This window comes from Sturnus vulgaris, chromosome 28, assembly GCF_052056855.1.
Source record: "Sturnus vulgaris isolate bStuVul1 chromosome 28, bStuVul1.hap1, whole genome shotgun sequence".
Lineage (NCBI taxonomy): Eukaryota > Metazoa > Chordata > Aves > Passeriformes > Sturnidae > Sturnus > Sturnus vulgaris.
The window spans coordinates 889,132-907,384 of record NC_142270.1 but is presented as its reverse complement, the minus strand read 5'-3'; the positions used below and the strand labels follow the sequence as shown (position 1 = coordinate 907,384).

The 18,253-nt window shown below is 49.8% G+C and overlaps 1 protein-coding gene across 1 annotated transcript in view; it reads left to right on the top strand.

The window, feature by feature from the left end:
* LOC148220967 (uncharacterized) overlaps positions 1-18,253 on the top strand; it is a 134,157-nt gene that overhangs the window by 5,191 nt on the left and 110,713 nt on the right. The window contains exons 9-32 of the mRNA XM_088179862.1: positions 949-1,093; positions 1,874-1,977; positions 2,445-2,597; positions 2,816-2,926; positions 3,437-3,575; positions 4,401-4,954; positions 5,415-5,567; positions 5,789-5,899; positions 7,026-7,170; positions 7,951-8,054; positions 8,522-8,674; positions 8,893-9,003; positions 9,514-9,652; positions 10,478-10,941; positions 11,402-11,554; positions 11,776-11,886; positions 13,013-13,157; positions 13,938-14,041; positions 14,509-14,661; positions 14,880-14,990; positions 15,501-15,639; positions 16,465-16,994; positions 17,455-17,607; positions 17,829-17,939. Of these exons, the coding sequence (XP_088035988.1) occupies positions 949-1,093; positions 1,874-1,977; positions 2,445-2,597; positions 2,816-2,926; positions 3,437-3,575; positions 4,401-4,954; positions 5,415-5,567; positions 5,789-5,899; positions 7,026-7,170; positions 7,951-8,054; positions 8,522-8,674; positions 8,893-9,003; positions 9,514-9,652; positions 10,478-10,941; positions 11,402-11,554; positions 11,776-11,886; positions 13,013-13,157; positions 13,938-14,041; positions 14,509-14,661; positions 14,880-14,990; positions 15,501-15,639; positions 16,465-16,994; positions 17,455-17,607; positions 17,829-17,939 (4,296 nt within the window). The remainder of the gene's footprint in view (positions 1-948; positions 1,094-1,873; positions 1,978-2,444; positions 2,598-2,815; positions 2,927-3,436; positions 3,576-4,400; positions 4,955-5,414; positions 5,568-5,788; positions 5,900-7,025; positions 7,171-7,950; positions 8,055-8,521; positions 8,675-8,892; positions 9,004-9,513; positions 9,653-10,477; positions 10,942-11,401; positions 11,555-11,775; positions 11,887-13,012; positions 13,158-13,937; positions 14,042-14,508; positions 14,662-14,879; positions 14,991-15,500; positions 15,640-16,464; positions 16,995-17,454; positions 17,608-17,828; positions 17,940-18,253) is intronic.

Sequence of the window (18,253 nt, the reverse complement as noted above, 5' to 3'; positions counted from 1 at the left end):
TGCATTATTCCTTGTCCCAGCTCCACTTTCTCTGAGGATGTTGAGAATGTCTGCAGCTAGCTGGGCAAAGCCTTGCTCTCAGGAGCCCTTCAAGGGCCTTAATCCTTTTGGAATGCCGGGATCTCAAAGTTCTTCATAGACTGTTCAGTACCAAACTGCATTGGTCAGCTCCAAACTTGCCATTGCAGACACTCTTGGCCAGACTCTCTTGTCCTTTGGGGCATGAGAGAGCATCTCCCTATTCCTGAACCCTTTCCGCACATTCAGTGGATGAGCCAGAACTGGAGGCTTTTGGCCCTAGCTAAGGAAGAAGCTAGAGAGCAGAGAGAAGCCGAGGGCATGGGAGGAGACAGCAGGAAAGCAGCCAGGGACTTGAGCCAGGCCACACATCATTCCAGGAGGACAAGAGAGTGGCAATTTATTTGGAACAAAGCCCGTGAGGGCGGTTCAGAAGGACTTGTCCCACTAGAGCACCCAGGGGTCACGGAGAGGGGCCCAAAGCACCTCCTGCAAATAGTCCGAGAGCAAATGTATCTGCCTGGGCTTGCTGCTGCTCTCTTGGGTTCCAGGTTAGAACAGGCTGCAGGAAGAGATTTCTCCTGCCTGCCTTCTAGCCAACAGCCCGAGTGCCTCTGAGGGGCCAGGGCAAGGACTCAACAAATGCTTTGGAAGGAGCTCTGGCTCCACAGAGCGGCAGCACTCCTCATCTCCTTTTCAGCGCTTTCCTTGCACTGCCACTTCCCCTCAGGCTCCCTGCACCTTAACTCTATTAGAACCATCTGCCTTTGGAGCTGCCTTCAAGGCTTACGAGTGGTCCCACAGGACCCCAGGGGAATAAAAGGCATCCCTAAAGGCAACTGGGACTCAAACACCCAGCCCCGAGGAACAGGCCTAGCAGGAGCCAACTCCTGACACTCACCTTGCTGCATGCTGGTTTTTCATGTTTAGAACCTGCTTGGTTTTGGAAGAGCAACCAGGAAGATCACCTTTGTCACCAATGGATTGGTCAACAACCTCAACTCCTACGGAATAGACATCACCGCTATGTGCAGTGGACTCACCACCTACATGGCTTACGAAGTTCACAGTGAGTGCAAGCATGGGAATTCTCAGTGTTCCTGACCTGGCCTCTTTGTCTCCTGGGGCATGACTAAGGCACAATTGCTGCTCTTCCACCTCAAAACACGCAGACACCAAGGGCTTCAGCAACGGGTGCTGCACCTCCGCAAATCAGATCTGGAAATGGCTGGGGTCACAGCCCCCATAAGTGACCCAAACCAAATCCTTACAGCTCATCTCCAGGAAGTGAATGGGGCTTAAATTAGGGCCTGGAGGGTTTTGGTCATCACTATGCCTCCCTGAAATAGCCAGTCAAGGAAAAGGGTCGTTCTTTAAGAACCACTGTCCTACGGCACACAGCTTGCTGATGACTTGACCAAGGAAGTCGCCAAAACCTTGGGCTTCACAACACCAAGCCAAATGGCGTTAATCCTTGTAGGTTTATCCTTACGGACTTAGATGACTTACACTTGGTAAAATTCTTTCAGAACGTCACTGATCATGTGACTGGGCCCATGAATTAGCAGCCTCACTGTGTAATGCCCAGGCATCAGGACTCACAGGAGCCCCAATTTCTGCACGGGAAATCCCAAAGGGTTTTCAAGAGCACGCCTTTGTGGGCATTCCTTGCTGAGCCACAGAGCTGCTGCTCTATGGGGATTTCCAGAGAATCTGTCCCTTGCACGGCTCAAACAATCCCCAGTGCAGCAATCCTTGAGAACCCGGCTGACTCTGAGCAACTCCCGTACCGTCTGTGGAAAGGCAGCCAGGGTCTTAGGCATTGGCTGATGGTGTTTTGTCTTTTCTTTTCCAGCTTTCCAAGGACCCCAAGTGACTCTGGGATCATGCATTACCCTCGACGTCCTGAGAGCTGTGGAGCTTCAGTACTGCATTGGCAATGGCAGTGTCAATTTCCCGGTGAGAAATCCTTAGCCCTTACCGATTCTTAGACCAAATGGGGGGCCTCCAGAGCTGCTGCCCTAAGCTAACCCTGATGCCCTTCTTGCCTGGCATCTCCTCATTGACAACTTCCTGTTGAAGGCTGCAGATGCTTTAAACAGAGCTATGGGTGAGCAGAGGTTTCCATTCAAGACCTTGAGCATGGATTTTCTGTAGCCACTGCCCTCGCACTCACCAAAGCCTAAAGTCCCCAAATGACGGCTGTCAGATACGGCAATGATTCCCTGAATCCATGAAAAGAATTCTTATGGCCTCTGCCCAAAAGCTGAGCATTGATTCGGGGTCCTTCGGAAAACATTGCGAGCAGTGCCAGAACTTCCCGAGGGGCAGCAATGCTTCCATTAGAGCAGGGATTTTTCTAAAGCTTTGGAGACATCACTGTTACCCTTCAAAGGTGAAACGTCTTCTCTCCCTTGGCTTTTTAGTCTCAGCAGATTCCAGGCATCATCTTCAACAACACGCAGGTCATCATTGGTGGCCAGTCCCAAATTGTGACCATCAACAGGCAATGGCGCGTGGCAATCATTGAGCAAAAAAGCATCAGCGGGTCCTGGAAAACCATCTGGAACTACAACACGGTGAGTAACAGGGACACGGGGCAATCCAGTCGCATCCAAGGAGTCTGGCTCCTTTTATAGCTGGCCCTGGGTCGGAAAATCTTTCTTATTCTAAACATTTGGAGTCCACGACGCAGGATATAATCGCCCACATTGGTTATGGTTTCCATCCTGACTTCCAACCAATACTAACAGATGGATAAAACAGAATTGTGAGGTTGAATCCTTTCATTCCACAGGGCATCATTGCAACCAAAGTCCCGCAACAGAACACCTGCTACATTTCCATCATGAACAGAAACGAGATGCCCCGCTTTGATAATCTGGCCCGCCTGGCACAAGAGAGCAGGGTAAGATTCCAAAGGAGTAGCAGGTTCCTGGCCCTGGAGATCATCTGACCATTCTTCATGTGATTTTTCTTTCTGGAGGGTATCATGTTCTCTCTAGCGGCAGAGTTTATTTCCACTCAAGCCTAATATAGCTGAGAAATTTCTTGTAGAAATGCTTTGTCAAAAAATGAAAGGGGCGGCATTATTCTCTCCCTGACTTGCACTGACCATGTGGATTTCTACAGCCGGCTGGGCTAACCTGTTGTCTGTGGGGCCCTTCATTGTTTTCCTTGCGCTGCCTCTTCCCCTCAGGCTCCCTGTACCTTGACTCCATGAGAACGAGCTCTGCCTTTGGAGCTGCCTTCAAGGCCTGCTAGTGGTCCCACAGGCCCCCTGGGGATTCAAGGTGTCCTTAAATGCAAGTCGGACTCAAACACCCAGCCCCGAGTCATCATTCCCGAGCTAGGAATAGCACAAGCTGGACCTAGTTCGTGACACTCACCTTGCTGCATGCTGGTTTTTCATGTTTAGAACCTGCTTGGTTTTGGAAGAGCAACCAGGAAGATCACCTTTGTCACCAATGGACTGATCAACAACCTCAGGTCTTACGGAATAGACATCACCGCTATGTGCAGTGGACTCACCACCTACATGGCTTACGAAGTTCACAGTGAGTGCAAGCATGGGAATTCTCAGTGTTGCTGATCTTTATCTCTTTATCTCCTGGGGCATGACTAAGGCACAATTGCTGCTCTTCCACCTCAAAACACACAGACACCAAGGGTTTCTTTCAGCAGTTGCACAAAGGGTTCGACACCTCCCCAGGTCAGGACTGGAACAGACTGGGCTCACAGCCCCCATACATGACCCAAAACAGCTCCTTTCCAGAAAGCTGAATGGGGCTGTAATTTTGGCTCAGAGTGTTTCAGCCAGCACAAAACTCCCCAGTTATGCCCAGTCAGGAAGAAGGGCCAGTCAAAGAATTGCTATCCTTCAGGTCAGAGCTTGCTGATGAGTTTACCCAGGCAGCCACCAAGCCCTTGTGCATCACAACACTAAGTGAAGAGGCTTTGATCCTTGTAAGTTTTTCCATGGAGCAACGATCCAATTCCCCAGGGCTGTAATGACCTACACGGGATAGGATTCTATCAGAATGTCAGAGATCATGTGACTGGGCCCATGAACTGGCAGCAGCCTCACTGTGCAATGGCCAGGCATCGGGACTCACAGGAGCCAGTGCAATAGAGCCTCAATTTCTGCACGGGAAATCCCAAAGTGTTTTCAAGAATATGTCTTTGTGGGCATTCCCTACTGAGCCACCGAGCTGCTGCTCTATGGCCATTTCCAGGGAATCTGTCCCTTGTACAGCTCAAACAATCCCCGTGCAACAATTCTTCAGAACCCGGCAGACTCTGAGCAACACCAGCACCTCCCTCTAGAAAGGTAGCCAAGGTCTTAGGCATTGGCTGATGGTGTTTTGTCTTTTCTTTTCCAGCTTTCCAAGGACCCCAGGTGACTCTGGGATCATGCATTACCCTCGACGTCCTGAGAGCTGTGGAGCTTCAGTACTGCAATAGCAATAGTAATTGGAATGGCAATTGGAATGGCAATGGCAACTGGAATAGCAATGGCAATTGGAATGGCAACGGCAACTGGAATGGCAATGGCAATTGGAATGGCGGTTGGAATGGCGGTTGGAATGGCGGTTGGAATGGCGGTTGGAATGGTGGTTGGAATGGTGGTAACAATTGGAATGGCGGCTGGAACGGCGGTAACCACTGGACTGGTGGTTGGAATGGAGGCTGGATTGGTGGTAATAACTGGAATGGTGGTTGGAATGGAGGCTGGAACAACGAAAACAATTGGAATGGAGGCTGGAATGGTGGTAATAACTGGAATGGTGGTTGGAATGGAGGCTGGAACAACGGAAACAATTGGAATGGAGGCTGGAATGGAGGCTGGAATGGTGGCTGGAATGGCGGCAACATTTGGAACGGCAGTGGCATTTGGAATGGCAGTTGGAACGGCACTTGGAATGGCAATGGACAGGTGAGAAATCCTTAGCCATCACCATTTCTTAGACCAAATGGGGAGACTTCAGAGCTGCTGCCCAAAGCCAACCCTGATGCCCTTCTTGCCTGGCATCTCCTCATTGACAGCTTCCTGCTTGATGGTGCAGATGCTTTAAAAGAGCCAAGGGTGTGGTTTCCATTCAAGACAATGAGCATGAATTTACTGGGGCCATGCTCTTGCACACATCAACGTCTAAAGGCAAAAGATAACAGCTGTCAGATGTGGCAATGATTCTCTGAACCTGTGAAAAGATTTCTTACGGGCTCTGCCCAACACCACAGCCTTGACTCTGCGTCCTTTGGAAAAGACTGAGCAAAGATTTGGCACTTCCCGGGGGGCAGCAATTCTTCCATTAGAGCAGGGATTTTTGGGAAGTTTTGGGGACATCACTGTTACCCTTCAAAGGTGAAACGTCTTCTCTCCCTTGGCTTTTTAGTCTCAGCAGATTCCAGGCATCATCTTCAACAACACGCAGGTCATCTTTGGTGGCCAGTCCCAAATTGTGACCATCAACAGGCAATGGCGTGTGGCAATCATTGAGCAAATGAGCATGAGTGGGTCCTGGAAAACCATCTGGAACTACAACACGGTGAGTGGCAGAGAATGGGATCGATAAAAAACCGTATGAGGAGACTGTCTCCTCGGACATCTGGCCCAGAGAGGGCGATTCTTACTTTATTTTAAACATATGGAGTCCAAAACGTGGACCAGTAAAACTCGGCATTTGTTATGGCTTCCATCCTGACTATATCCCAACATTAGTAGCTGGAAAAATCTGAATTGTGAGTGTTGAATTCTTTCATTTCACAGGGCGTCATCGCAACCAAAGTCCCGCAACAGAACACCTGCTACATTTCCATCATGAACAGAAACGAGATGCCCCGCTTTGATAATCTGGCCCGCCTGGCACAAGAGAGCAGGGTAAGATTCCAAAGGAGTTGCAAGCTCCTGGCCCTGGAGATCATCGGGCCATTTCTTCATGTGCTTTTTCTATCTGGACACGATCTGGTTGTCTCTAGTGGTAGACTTTCCATTCTCTAAACCGTAATGCAGATAGGGAATTTCTTGTAGGGAAGCTTTGTCAGAAGGAGAAAGGGGTTGCATTATTCCTTGTCCCAGCTCCACTTTCTCTGAGGATGTTGAGAATGTCTGCAGCTAGCTGGGCAAAGCCTTGCTCTCAGGAGCCCTTCAAGGGCCTTAATCCTTTTGGAATGCCGGGATCTCAAAGTTCTTCATAGACTGTTCAGTACCAAACTGCATTGGTCAGCTCCAAACTTGTCATTGCAGACACTCTTGGCCAGACTCTCATGTCCTTTGGGGCATGAGAGAGCATCTCCCTGTTCCTGAACCCTTTCCGCACATTCAGTGGATGAGCCAGAACTGGAGGCTTTTGGCCCTAGCTAAGGAAGAAGCTAGAGAGCAGAGAGAAGCCGAGGGCATGGGAGGAGACAGCAGGAAAGCAGCCAGGGACTTGAGCCAGGCCACACATCATTCCAGGAGGACAAGAGAGTGGCAATTTATTTGGAACAAAGCCCGTGAGGGCGGTTCAGAAGGACTTGTCCCACTAGAGCACCCAGGGGTCACGGAGAGGGGCCCAAAGCACCTCCTGCAAATAGTCCGAGAGCAAATGTATCTGCCTGGGCTTGCTGCTGCTCTCTTGGGTTCCAGGTTAGAACAGGCTGCAGGAAGAGATTTCTCCTGCCTGCCTTCTAGCCAACAGCCCGAGTGCCTCTGAGGGGCCAGGGCAAGGACTCAACAAATGCTTTGGAAGGAGCTCTGGCTCCACAGAGCGGCAGCACTCCTCATCTCCTTTTCAGCGCTTTCCTTGCACTGCCACTTCCCCTCAGGCTCCCTGCACCTTAACTCTATTAGAACCATCTGCCTTTGGAGCTGCCTTCAAGGCTTACGAGTGGTCCCACAGGACCCCAGGGGAATAAAAGGCATCCCTAAAGGCAACTGGGACTCAAACACCCAGCCCCGAGGAACAGGCCTAGCAGGAGCCAACTCCTGACACTCACCTTGCTGCATGCTGGTTTTTCATGTTTAGAACCTGCTTGGTTTTGGAAGAGCAACCAGGAAGATCACCTTTGTCACCAATGGATTGGTCAACAACCTCAACTCCTACGGAATAGACATCACCGCTATGTGCAGTGGACTCACCACCTACATGGCTTACGAAGTTCACAGTGAGTGCAAGCATGGGAATTCTCAGTGTTCCTGACCTGGCCTCTTTGTCTCCTGGGGCATGACTAAGGCACAATTGCTGCTCTTCCACCTCAAAACACGCAGACACCAAGGGCTTCAGCAACGGGTGCTGCACCTCCGCAAATCAGATCTGGAAATGGCTGGGGTCACAGCCCCCATAAGTGACCCAAACCAAATCCTTACAGCTCATCTCCAGGAAGTGAATGGGGCTTAAATTAGGGCCTGGAGGGTTTTGGTCATCACTATGCCTCCCTGAAATAGCCAGTCAAGGAAAAGGGTCGTTCTTTAAGAACCACTGTCCTACGGCACACAGCTTGCTGATGACTTGACCAAGGAAGTCGCCAAAACCTTGGGCTTCACAACACCAAGCCAAATGGCGTTAATCCTTGTAGGTTTATCCTTACGGACTTAGATGACTTACACTTGGTAAAATTCTTTCAGAACGTCACTGATCATGTGACTGGGCCCATGAATTAGCAGCCTCACTGTGTAATGCCCAGGCATCAGGACTCACAGGAGCCCCAATTTCTGCACGGGAAATCCCAAAGGGTTTTCAAGAGCACGCCTTTGTGGGCATTCCTTGCTGAGCCACAGAGCTGCTGCTCTATGGGGATTTCCAGAGAATCTGTCCCTTGCACGGCTCAAACAATCCCCAGTGCAGCAATCCTTGAGAACCCGGCTGACTCTGAGCAACTCCCGTACCGTCTGTGGAAAGGCAGCCAGGGTCTTAGGCATTGGCTGATGGTGTTTTGTCTTTTCTTTTCCAGCTTTCCAAGGACCCCAAGTGACTCTGGGATCATGCATTACCCTCGACGTCCTGAGAGCTGTGGAGCTTCAGTACTGCATTGGCAATGGCAGTGTCAATTTCCCGGTGAGAAATCCTTAGCCCTTACCGATTCTTAGACCAAATGGGGGGCCTCCAGAGCTGCTGCCCTAAGCTAACCCTGATGCCCTTCTTGCCTGGCATCTCCTCATTGACAACTTCCTGTTGAAGGCTGCAGATGCTTTAAACAGAGCTATGGGTGAGCAGAGGTTTCCATTCAAGACCTTGAGCATGGATTTTCTGTAGCCACTGCCCTCGCACTCACCAAAGCCTAAAGTCCCCAAATGACGGCTGTCAGATACGGCAATGATTCCCTGAATCCATGAAAAGAATTCTTATGGCCTCTGCCCAAAAGCTGAGCATTGATTCGGGGTCCTTCGGAAAACATTGCGAGCAGTGCCAGAACTTCCCGAGGGGCAGCAATGCTTCCATTAGAGCAGGGATTTTTCTAAAGCTTTGGAGACATCACTGTTACCCTTCAAAGGTGAAACGTCTTCTCTCCCTTGGCTTTTTAGTCTCAGCAGATTCCAGGCATCATCTTCAACAACACGCAGGTCATCATTGGTGGCCAGTCCCAAATTGTGACCATCAACAGGCAATGGCGCGTGGCAATCATTGAGCAAAAAAGCATCAGCGGGTCCTGGAAAACCATCTGGAACTACAACACGGTGAGTAACAGGGACACGGGGCAATCCAGTCGCATCCAAGGAGTCTGGCTCCTTTTATAGCTGGCCCTGGGTCGGAAAATCTTTCTTATTCTAAACATTTGGAGTCCACGACGCAGGATATAATCGCCCACATTGGTTATGGTTTCCATCCTGACTTCCAACCAATACTAACAGATGGATAAAACAGAATTGTGAGGTTGAATCCTTTCATTCCACAGGGCATCATTGCAACCAAAGTCCCGCAACAGAACACCTGCTACATTTCCATCATGAACAGAAACGAGATGCCCCGCTTTGATAATCTGGCCCGCCTGGCACAAGAGAGCAGGGTAAGATTCCAAAGGAGTAGCAGGTTCCTGGCCCTGGAGATCATCTGACCATTCTTCATGTGATTTTTCTTTCTGGAGGGTATCATGTTCTCTCTAGCGGCAGAGTTTATTTCCACTCAAGCCTAATATAGCTGAGAAATTTCTTGTAGAAATGCTTTGTCAAAAAATGAAAGGGGCGGCATTATTCTCTCCCTGACTTGCACTGACCATGTGGATTTCTACAGCCGGCTGGGCTAACCTGTTCTCTGTGGGGCCCTTCATTGTTTTCCTTGTGCTGCCTCTTCCCCTCAGGCTCCCTGTACCTTGACTCCATGAGAACGAGCTCTGCCTTTGGAGCTGCCTTCAAGGCCTGCTAGTGGTCCCACAGGCCCCCTGGGGATTCAAGGTGTCCTTAAATGCAAGTCGGACTCAAACACCCAGCCCCGAGTCATCATTCCCGAGCTAGGAATAGCACAAGCTGGACCTAGTTCGTGACACTCACCTTGCTGCATGCTGGTTTTTCATGTTTAGAACCTGCTTGGTTTTGGAAGAGCAACCAGGAAGATCACCTTTGTCACCAATGGACTGATCAACAACCTCAGGTCTTACGGAATAGACATCACCGCTATGTGCAGTGGACTCACCACCTACATGGCTTACGAAGTTCACAGTGAGTGCAAGCATGGGAATTCTCAGTGTTGCTGATCTTTATCTCTTTATCTCCTGGGGCATGACTAAGGCACAATTGCTGCTCTTCCACCTCAAAACACACAGACACCAAGGGTTTCTTTCAGCAGTTGCACAAAGGGTTCAACACCTCCCCAGGTCAGGACTGGAACAGACTGGGCTCACAGCCCCCATACATGACCCAAAACAGCTCCTTTCCAGAAAGCTGAATGGGGCTGTAATTTTGGCTCAGAGTGTTTCAGCCAGCACAAAACTCCCCAGTTATGCCCAGTCAGGAAGAAGGGCCAGTCAAAGAATTGCTATCCTTCAGGTCAGAGCTTGCTGATGAGTTTACCCAGGCAGCCACCAAGCCCTTGTGCATCACAACACTAAGTGAAGAGGCTTTGATCCTTGTAAGTTTTTCCATGGAGCAACGATCCAATTCCCCAGGGCTGTAATGACCTACACGGGATAGGATTCTATCAGAATGTCAGAGATCATGTGACTGGGCCCATGAACTGGCAGCAGCCTCACTGTGCAATGCCCAGGCATCGGGACTCACAGGAGCCAGTGCAATAGAGCCTCAATTTCTGCACGGGAAATCCCAAAGTGTTTTCAAGAATATGTCTTTGTGGGCATTCCCTACTGAGCCACCGAGCTGCTGCTCTATGGCCATTTCCAGGGAATCTGTCCCTTGTACAGCTCAAACAATCCCCGTGCAACAATTCTTCAGAACCCGGCAGACTCTGAACAACACCAGCACCTCCCTCTAGAAAGGTAGCCAAGGTCTTAGGCATTGGCTGATGGTGTTTTGTCTTTTCTTTTCCAGCTTTCCAAGGACCCCAGGTGACTCTGGGATCATGCATTACCCTCGACGTCCTGAGAGCTGTGGAGCTTCAGTACTGCAATAGCAATAGTAATTGGAATGGCAATTGGAATGGCAATGGCAACTGGAATAGCAATGGCAATTGGAATGGCAATGGCAACTGGAATGGCAATTGGAATGGTGGTTGGAATGGCGGTTGGAATGGCGGTTGGAATGGTGGTTGGAATGGTGGTAACAATTGGAATGGCGGCTGGAACGGTGGTAACCACTGGACTGGTGGTTGGAATGGAGGTTGGATTGGTGGTAATAACTGGAATGGTGGTTGGAATGGAGGCTGGAACAACGGAAACAATTGGAATGGAGGCTGGAATGGAGGCTGGAATGGTGGCTGGAATGGCGGCAACATTTGGAACGGCAGTGGCATTTGGAATGGCAGTTGGAACGGCACTTGGAATGGCAATGGACAGGTGAGAAATCCTTAGCCATCACCATTTCTTAGACCAAATGGGGAGACTTCAGAGCTGCTGCCCAAAGCCAACCCTGATGCCCTTCTTGCCTGGCATCTCCTCATTGACAGCTTCCTGCTTGATGGTGCAGATGCTTTAAAAGAGCCAAGGGTGTGGTTTCCATTCAAGACAATGAGCATGAATTTACTGGGGCCATGCTCTTGCACACATCAACGTCTAAAGGCAAAAGATAACAGCTGTCAGATGTGGCAATGATTCTCTGAACCTGTGAAAAGATTTCTTACGGGCTCTGCCCAACACCACAGCCTTGACTCTGCGTCCTTTGGAAAAGACTGAGCAAAGATTTGGCACTTCCCGGGGGGCAGCAATTCTTCCATTAGAGCAGGGATTTTTGGGAAGTTTTGGGGACATCACTGTTACCCTTCAAAGGTGAAACGTCTTCTCTCCCTTGGCTTTTTAGTCTCAGCAGATTCCAGGCATCATCTTCAACAACACGCAGGTCATCTTTGGTGGCCAGTCCCAAATTGTGACCATCAACAGGCAATGGCGTGTGGCAATCATTGAGCAAATGAGCATGAGTGGGTCCTGGAAAACCATCTGGAACTACAACACGGTGAGTGGCAGAGAATGGGATCGATAAAAAACCGTATGAGGAGACTGTCTCCTCGGACATCTGGCCCAGAGAGGGCGATTCTTACTTTATTTTAAACATATGGAGTCCAAAACGTGGACCAGTAAAACTCGGCATTTGTTATGGCTTCCATCCTGACTATATCCCAACATTAGTAGCTGGAAAAATCTGAATTGTGAGTGTTGAATTCTTTCATTTCACAGGGCGTCATCGCAACCAAAGTCCCGCAACAGAACACCTGCTACATTTCCATCATGAACAGAAACGAGATGCCCCGCTTTGATAATCTGGCCCGCCTGGCACAAGAGAGCAGGGTAAGATTCCAAAGGAGTTGCAAGTTCCTGGCCCTGGAGATCATCGGGCCATTTCTTCATGTGCTTTTTCTATCTGGACACGATCTGGTTGTCTCTAGTGGTAGACTTTCCATTCTCTAAACCGTAATGCAGATAGGGAATTTCTTGTAGGGAAGCTTTGTCAGAAGGAGAAAGGGGTTGCATTATTCCTTGTCCCAGCTCCACTTTCTCTGAGGATGTTGAGAATGTCTGCAGCTAGCTGGGCAAAGCCTTGCTCTCAGGAGCCCTTCAAGGGCCTTAATCCTTTTGGAATGCCGGGATCTCAAAGTTCTTCATAGACTGTTCAGTACCAAACTGCATTGGTCAGCTCCAAACTTGCCATTGCAGACACTCTTGGCCAGACTCTCTTGTCCTTTGGGGCATGAGAGAGCATCTCCCTATTCCTGAACCCTTTCCGCACATTCAGTGGATGAGCCAGAACTGGAGGCTATTGGCCCTAGCTAAGGAAGGAGCTAGAGAGCAGAGAGAAGCCGAGGGCATGGGAGGAGACAGCAGGAAAGCAGCCAGGGACTTGAGCCAGGCCACACATCATTCCAGGAGGACAAGAGAGTGGCAATTTATTTGGAACAAAGCCCGTGAGGGCGGTTCAGAAGGACTTGTCCCACTAGAGCACCCAGGGGTCACGGAGAGGGGCCCAAAGCACCTCCTGCAAATAGTCCGAGAGCAAATGTATCTGCCTGGGCTTGCTGCTGCTCTCTTGGGTTCCAGGTTAGAACAGGCTGCAGGAAGAGATTTCTCCTGCCTGCCTTCTAGCCAACAGCCCGAGTGCCTCTGAGGGGCCAGGGCAAGGACTCAACAAATGCTTTGGAAGGAGCTCTGGCTCCACAGAGCGGCAGCACTCCTCATCTCCTTTTCAGCGCTTTCCTTGCACTGCCACTTCCCCTCAGGCTCCCTGCACCTTAACTCTATTAGAACCATCTGCCTTTGGAGCTGCCTTCAAGGCTTACGAGTGGTCCCACAGGACCCCAGGGGAATAAAAGGCATCCCTAAAGGCAACTGGGACTCAAACACCCAGCCCCGAGGAACAGGCCTAGCAGGAGCCAACTCCTGACACTCACCTTGCTGCATGCTGGTTTTTCATGTTTAGAACCTGCTTGGTTTTGGAAGACCCACCAGGAAGATCACCTTTGTCACCAATGGATTGGTCAACAACCTCAACTCCTACGGAATAGACATCACCGCTATGTGCAGTGGACTCACCACCTACATGGCTTACGAAGTTCACAGTGAGTGCAAGCATGGGAATTCTCAGTGTTCCTGACCTGGCCTCTTTGTCTCCTGGGGCATGACTAAGGCACAATTGCTGCTCTTCCACCTCAAAACACACAGACACCAAGGGCTTCAGCAACGGGTGCTGCACCTCCGCAAATCAGATCTGGAAATGGCTGGGGTCACAGCCCCCATAAGTGACCCAAACCAAATCCTTACAGCTCATCTCCAGGAAGTGAATGGGGCTTAAATTAGGGCCTGGAGGGTTTTGGTCATCACTATGCCTCCCTGAAATAGCCAGTCAAGGAAAAGGGTCGTTCTTTAAGAACCACTGTCCTACGGCACACAGCTTGCTGATGACTTGACCAAGGAAGTCGCCAAAACCTTGGGCTTCACAACACCAAGCCAAATGGCGTTAATCCTTGTAGGTTTATCCTTACGGACTTAGATGACTTACACTTGGTAAAATTCTTTCAGAACGTCACTGATCATGTGACTGGGCCCATGAATTAGCAGCCTCACTGTGTAATGCCCAGGCATCAGGACTCACAGGAGCCCCAATTTCTGCACGGGAAATCCCAAAGGGTTTTCAAGAGCACGCCTTTGTGGGCATTCCTTGCTGAGCCACAGAGCTGCTGCTCTATGGGGATTTCCAGAGAATCTGTCCCTTGCACGGCTCAAACAATCCCCAGTGCAGCAATCCTTGAGAACCCGGCTGACTCTGAGCAACTCCCGTACCGTCTGTGGAAAGGCAGCCAGGGTCTTAGGCATTGGCTGATGGTGTTTTGTCTTTTCTTTTCCAGCTTTCCAAGGACCCCAGGTGACTCTGGGATCATGCATTACCCTCGACGTCCTGAGAGCTGTGGAGCTTCAGTACTGCATTGGCAATGGCAGTGTCAATTTCCCGGTGAGAAATCCTTAGCCCTTACCGATTCTTAGACCAAATGGGGGGCCTCCAGAGCTGCTGCCCTAAGCTAACCCTGATGCCCTTCTTGCCTGGCATCTCCTCATTGACAACTTCCTGTTGAAGGCTGCAGATGCTTTAAACAGAGCTATGGGTGAGCAGAGGTTTCCATTCAAGACCTTGAGCATGGATTTTCTGTAGCCACTGCCCTCGCACTCACCAAAGCCTAAAGTCCCCAAATGACGGCTGTCAGATACGGCAATGATTCCCTGAATCCATGAAAAGAATTCTTATGGCCTCTGCCCAAAAGCTGAGCATTGATTCGGGGTCCTTCGGAAAACATTGCGAGCAGTGCCAGAACTTCCCGAGGGGCAGCAATGCTTCCATTAGAGCAGGGATTTTTCTAAAGCTTTGGAGACATCACTGTTACCCTTCAAAGGTGAAACGTCTTCTCTCCCTTGGCTTTTTAGTCTCAGCAGATTCCAGGCATCATCTTCAACAACACGCAGGTCATCATTGGTGGCCAGTCCCAAATTGTGACCATCAACAGGCAATGGCGCGTGGCAATCATTGAGCAAAAAAGCATCAGCGGGTCCTGGAAAACCATCTGGAACTACAACACGGTGAGTAACAGGGACACGGGGCAATCCAGTCGCATCCAAGGAGTCTGGCTCCTTTTATAGCTGGCCCTGGGTCGGAAAATCTTTCTTATTCTAAACATTTGGAGTCCACGACGCAGGATATAATCGCCCACATTGGTTATGGTTTCCATCCTGACTTCCAACCAATACTAACAGATGGATAAAACAGAATTGTGAGGTTGAATCCTTTCATTCCACAGGGCATCATTGCAACCAAAGTCCCGCAACAGAACACCTGCTACATTTCCATCATGAACAGAAACGAGATGCCCCGCTTTGATAATCTGGCCCGCCTGGCACAAGAGAGCAGGGTAAGATTCCAAAGGAGTAGCAGGTTCCTGGCCCTGGAGATCATCTGACCATTCTTCATGTGATTTTTCTTTCTGGAGGGTATCATGTTCTCTCTAGCGGCAGAGTTTATTTCCACTCAAGCCTAATATAGCTGAGAAATTTCTTGTAGAAATGCGTTGTCAAAAAATGAAAGGGGCGGCATTATTCTCTCCCTGACTTGCACTGACCATGTGGAGTTCTACAGCCGGCTGGGCTAACCTGTTCTCTGTGGGGCCCTTCATTGTTTTCCTTGCGCTGCCTCTTCCCCTCAGGCTCCCTGTACCTTGACTCCATGAGAACGAGCTCTGCCTTTGGAGCTGCCTTCAAGGCCTGCTAGTGGTCCCACAGGCCCCCTGGGGATTCAAGGTGTCCTTAAATGCAAGTCGGACTCAAACACCCAGCCCCGAGTCATCATTCCCGAGCTAGGAATAGCACAAGCTGGACCTAGTTCGTGACACTCACCTTGCTGCATGCTGGTTTTTCATGTTTAGAACCTGCTTGGTTTTGGAAGAGCAACCAGGAAGATCACCTTTGTCACCAATGGACTGATCAACAACCTCAGGTCTTACGGAATAGACATCACCGCTATGTGCAGTGGACTCACCACCTACATGGCTTACGAAGTTCACAGTGAGTGCAAGCATGGGAATTCTCAGTGTTGCTGATCTTTATCTCTTTATCTCCTGGGGCATGACTAAGGCACAATTGCTGCTCTTCCACCTCAAAACACACAGACACCAAGGGTTTCTTTCAGCAGTTGCACAAAGGGTTCGACACCTCCCCAGGTCAGGACTGGAACAGACTGGGCTCACAGCCCCCATACATGACCCAAAACAGCTCCTTTCCAGAAAGCTGAATGGGGCTGTAATTTTGGCTCAGAGTGTTTCAGCCAGCACAAAACTCCCCAGTGATGCCCAGTCAGGAAGAAGGGCCAGTCAAAGAATTGCTATCCTTCAGGTCAGAGCTTGCTGATGAGTTTACCCAGGCAGCCACCAAGCCCTTGTGCATCACAACACTAAGTGAAGAGGCTTTGATCCTTGTAAGTTTTTCCGTGGAGCAACGATCCAATTCCCCAGGGCTGTAATGACCTACACGTATTAGGATTCTATCAGAATGTCAGAGATCATGTGACTGGGCCCATGAACTGGCAGCAGCCTCACTGTGCAATGCCCAGGCATCGGGACTCACAGGAGCCAGTGCAATAGAGCCTCAATTTCTGCACGGGAAATCCCAAAGTGTTTTCAAGAATATGTCTTTGTGGGCATTCCCTACTGAGCCACTGAGCTGCTGCTCTATGGCCATTTCCAGGGAATCTGTCCCTTGTACAGCTCAAACAATCCCCGTGCAACAATTCTTCAGAACCCGGCAGACTCTGAGCAACACCAGCACCTCCCTCTAGAAAGGTAGCCAAGGTCTTAGGCATTGGCTGATGGTGTTTTGTCTTTTCTTTTCCAGCTTTCCAAGGACCCCAGGTGACTCTGGGATCATGCATTACCCTCGACGTCCTGAGAGCTGTGGAGCTTCAGTACTGCAATAGCAATAGTAATTGGAATGGCAATTGGAATGGCAATGGCAACTGGAATAGCAATGGCAATTGGAATGGCAACGGCAACTGGAATGGCAATGGCAATTGGAATGGCGGTTGGAATGGCGGTTGGAATGGCGGTTGGAATGGTGGTAACAATTGGAATGGCGGCTGGAACGGCGGTAACCACTGGACTGGTGGTTGGAATGGAGGCTGGATTGGTGGTAATAACTGGAATGGTGGTTGGAATGGAGGCTGGAACAACGAAAACAATTGGAATGGAGGCTGGAATGGTGGTAATAACTGGAATGGTGGTTGGAATGGAGGCTGGAACAACGGAAACAATTGGAATGGAGGCTGGAATGGAGGCTGGAATGGTGGCTGGAATGGCGGCAACATTTGGAACGGCAGTGGCATTTGGAATGGCAGTTGGAACGGCACTTGGAATGGCAATGGACAGGTGAGAAATCCTTAGCCATCACCATTTCTTAGACCAAATGGGGAGACTTCAGAGCTGCTGCCCAAAGCCAACCCTGATGCCCTTCTTGCCTGGCATCTCCTCATTGACAGCTTCCTGCTTGATGGTGCAGATGCTTTAAAAGAGCCAAGGGTGTGGTTTCTATTCAAGACAATGAGCATGAATTTACTGGGGCCATGCTCTTGCACACATCAACGTCTAAAGGCAAAAGATAACAGCTGTCAGATGTGGCAATGATTCTCTGAACCTGTGAAAAGATTTCTTACGGGCTCTGCCCAACACCACAGCCTTGACTCTGCGTCCTTTGGAAAAGACTGAGCAAAGATTTGGCACTTCCCGGGGGGCAGCAATTCTTCCATTAGAGCAGGGATTTTTGGGAAGTTTTGGGGACATCACTGTTACCCTTCAAAGGTGAAACGTCTTCTCTCCCTTGGCTTTTTAGTCTCAGCAGATTCCAGGCATCATCTTCAACAACACGCAGGTCATCTTTGGTGGCCAGTCCCAAATTGTGACCATCAACAGGCAATGGCGTGTGGCAATCATTGAGCAAATGAGCATGAGTGGGTCCTGGAAAACCATCTGGAACTACAACACGGTGAGTGGCAGAGAATGGGATCGATAAAAAACCGTATGAGGAGACTGTCTCCTCGGACATCTGGCCCAGAGAGGGCGATTCTTACTTTATTTTAAACATATGGAGTCCAAAACGTGGACCAGTAAAACTCGGCATTTGTTATGGCTTCCATCCTGACTATATCCCAACATTAGTAGCTGGAAAAATCTGAATTGTGAGTGTTGAATTCTTTCATTTCACAGGGCGTCATCGCAACCAAAGTCCCGCAACAGAACACCTGCTACATTTCCATCATGAACAGAAACGAGATGCCCCGCTTTGATAATCTGGCCCGCCTGGCACAAGAGAGCAGGGTAAGATTCCAAAGGAGTTGCAAGTTCCTGGCCCTGGAGATCATCGGGCCATTTCTTCATGTGCTTTTTCTATCTGGACACGATCTGGTTGTCTCTAGTGGTAGACTTTCCATTCTCTAAACCGTAATGCAGATAGGGAATTTCTTGTAGGGAAGCTTTGTCAGAAGGAGAAAGGGGTTGCATTATTCCTTGTCCCAGCTCCACTTTCTCTGAGGATGTTGAGAATGTCTGCAGCTAGCTGGGCAAAGCCTTGCTCTCAGGAGCCCTTCAAGGGCCTTAATCCTTTTGGAATGCCGGGATCTCAAAGTTCTTCA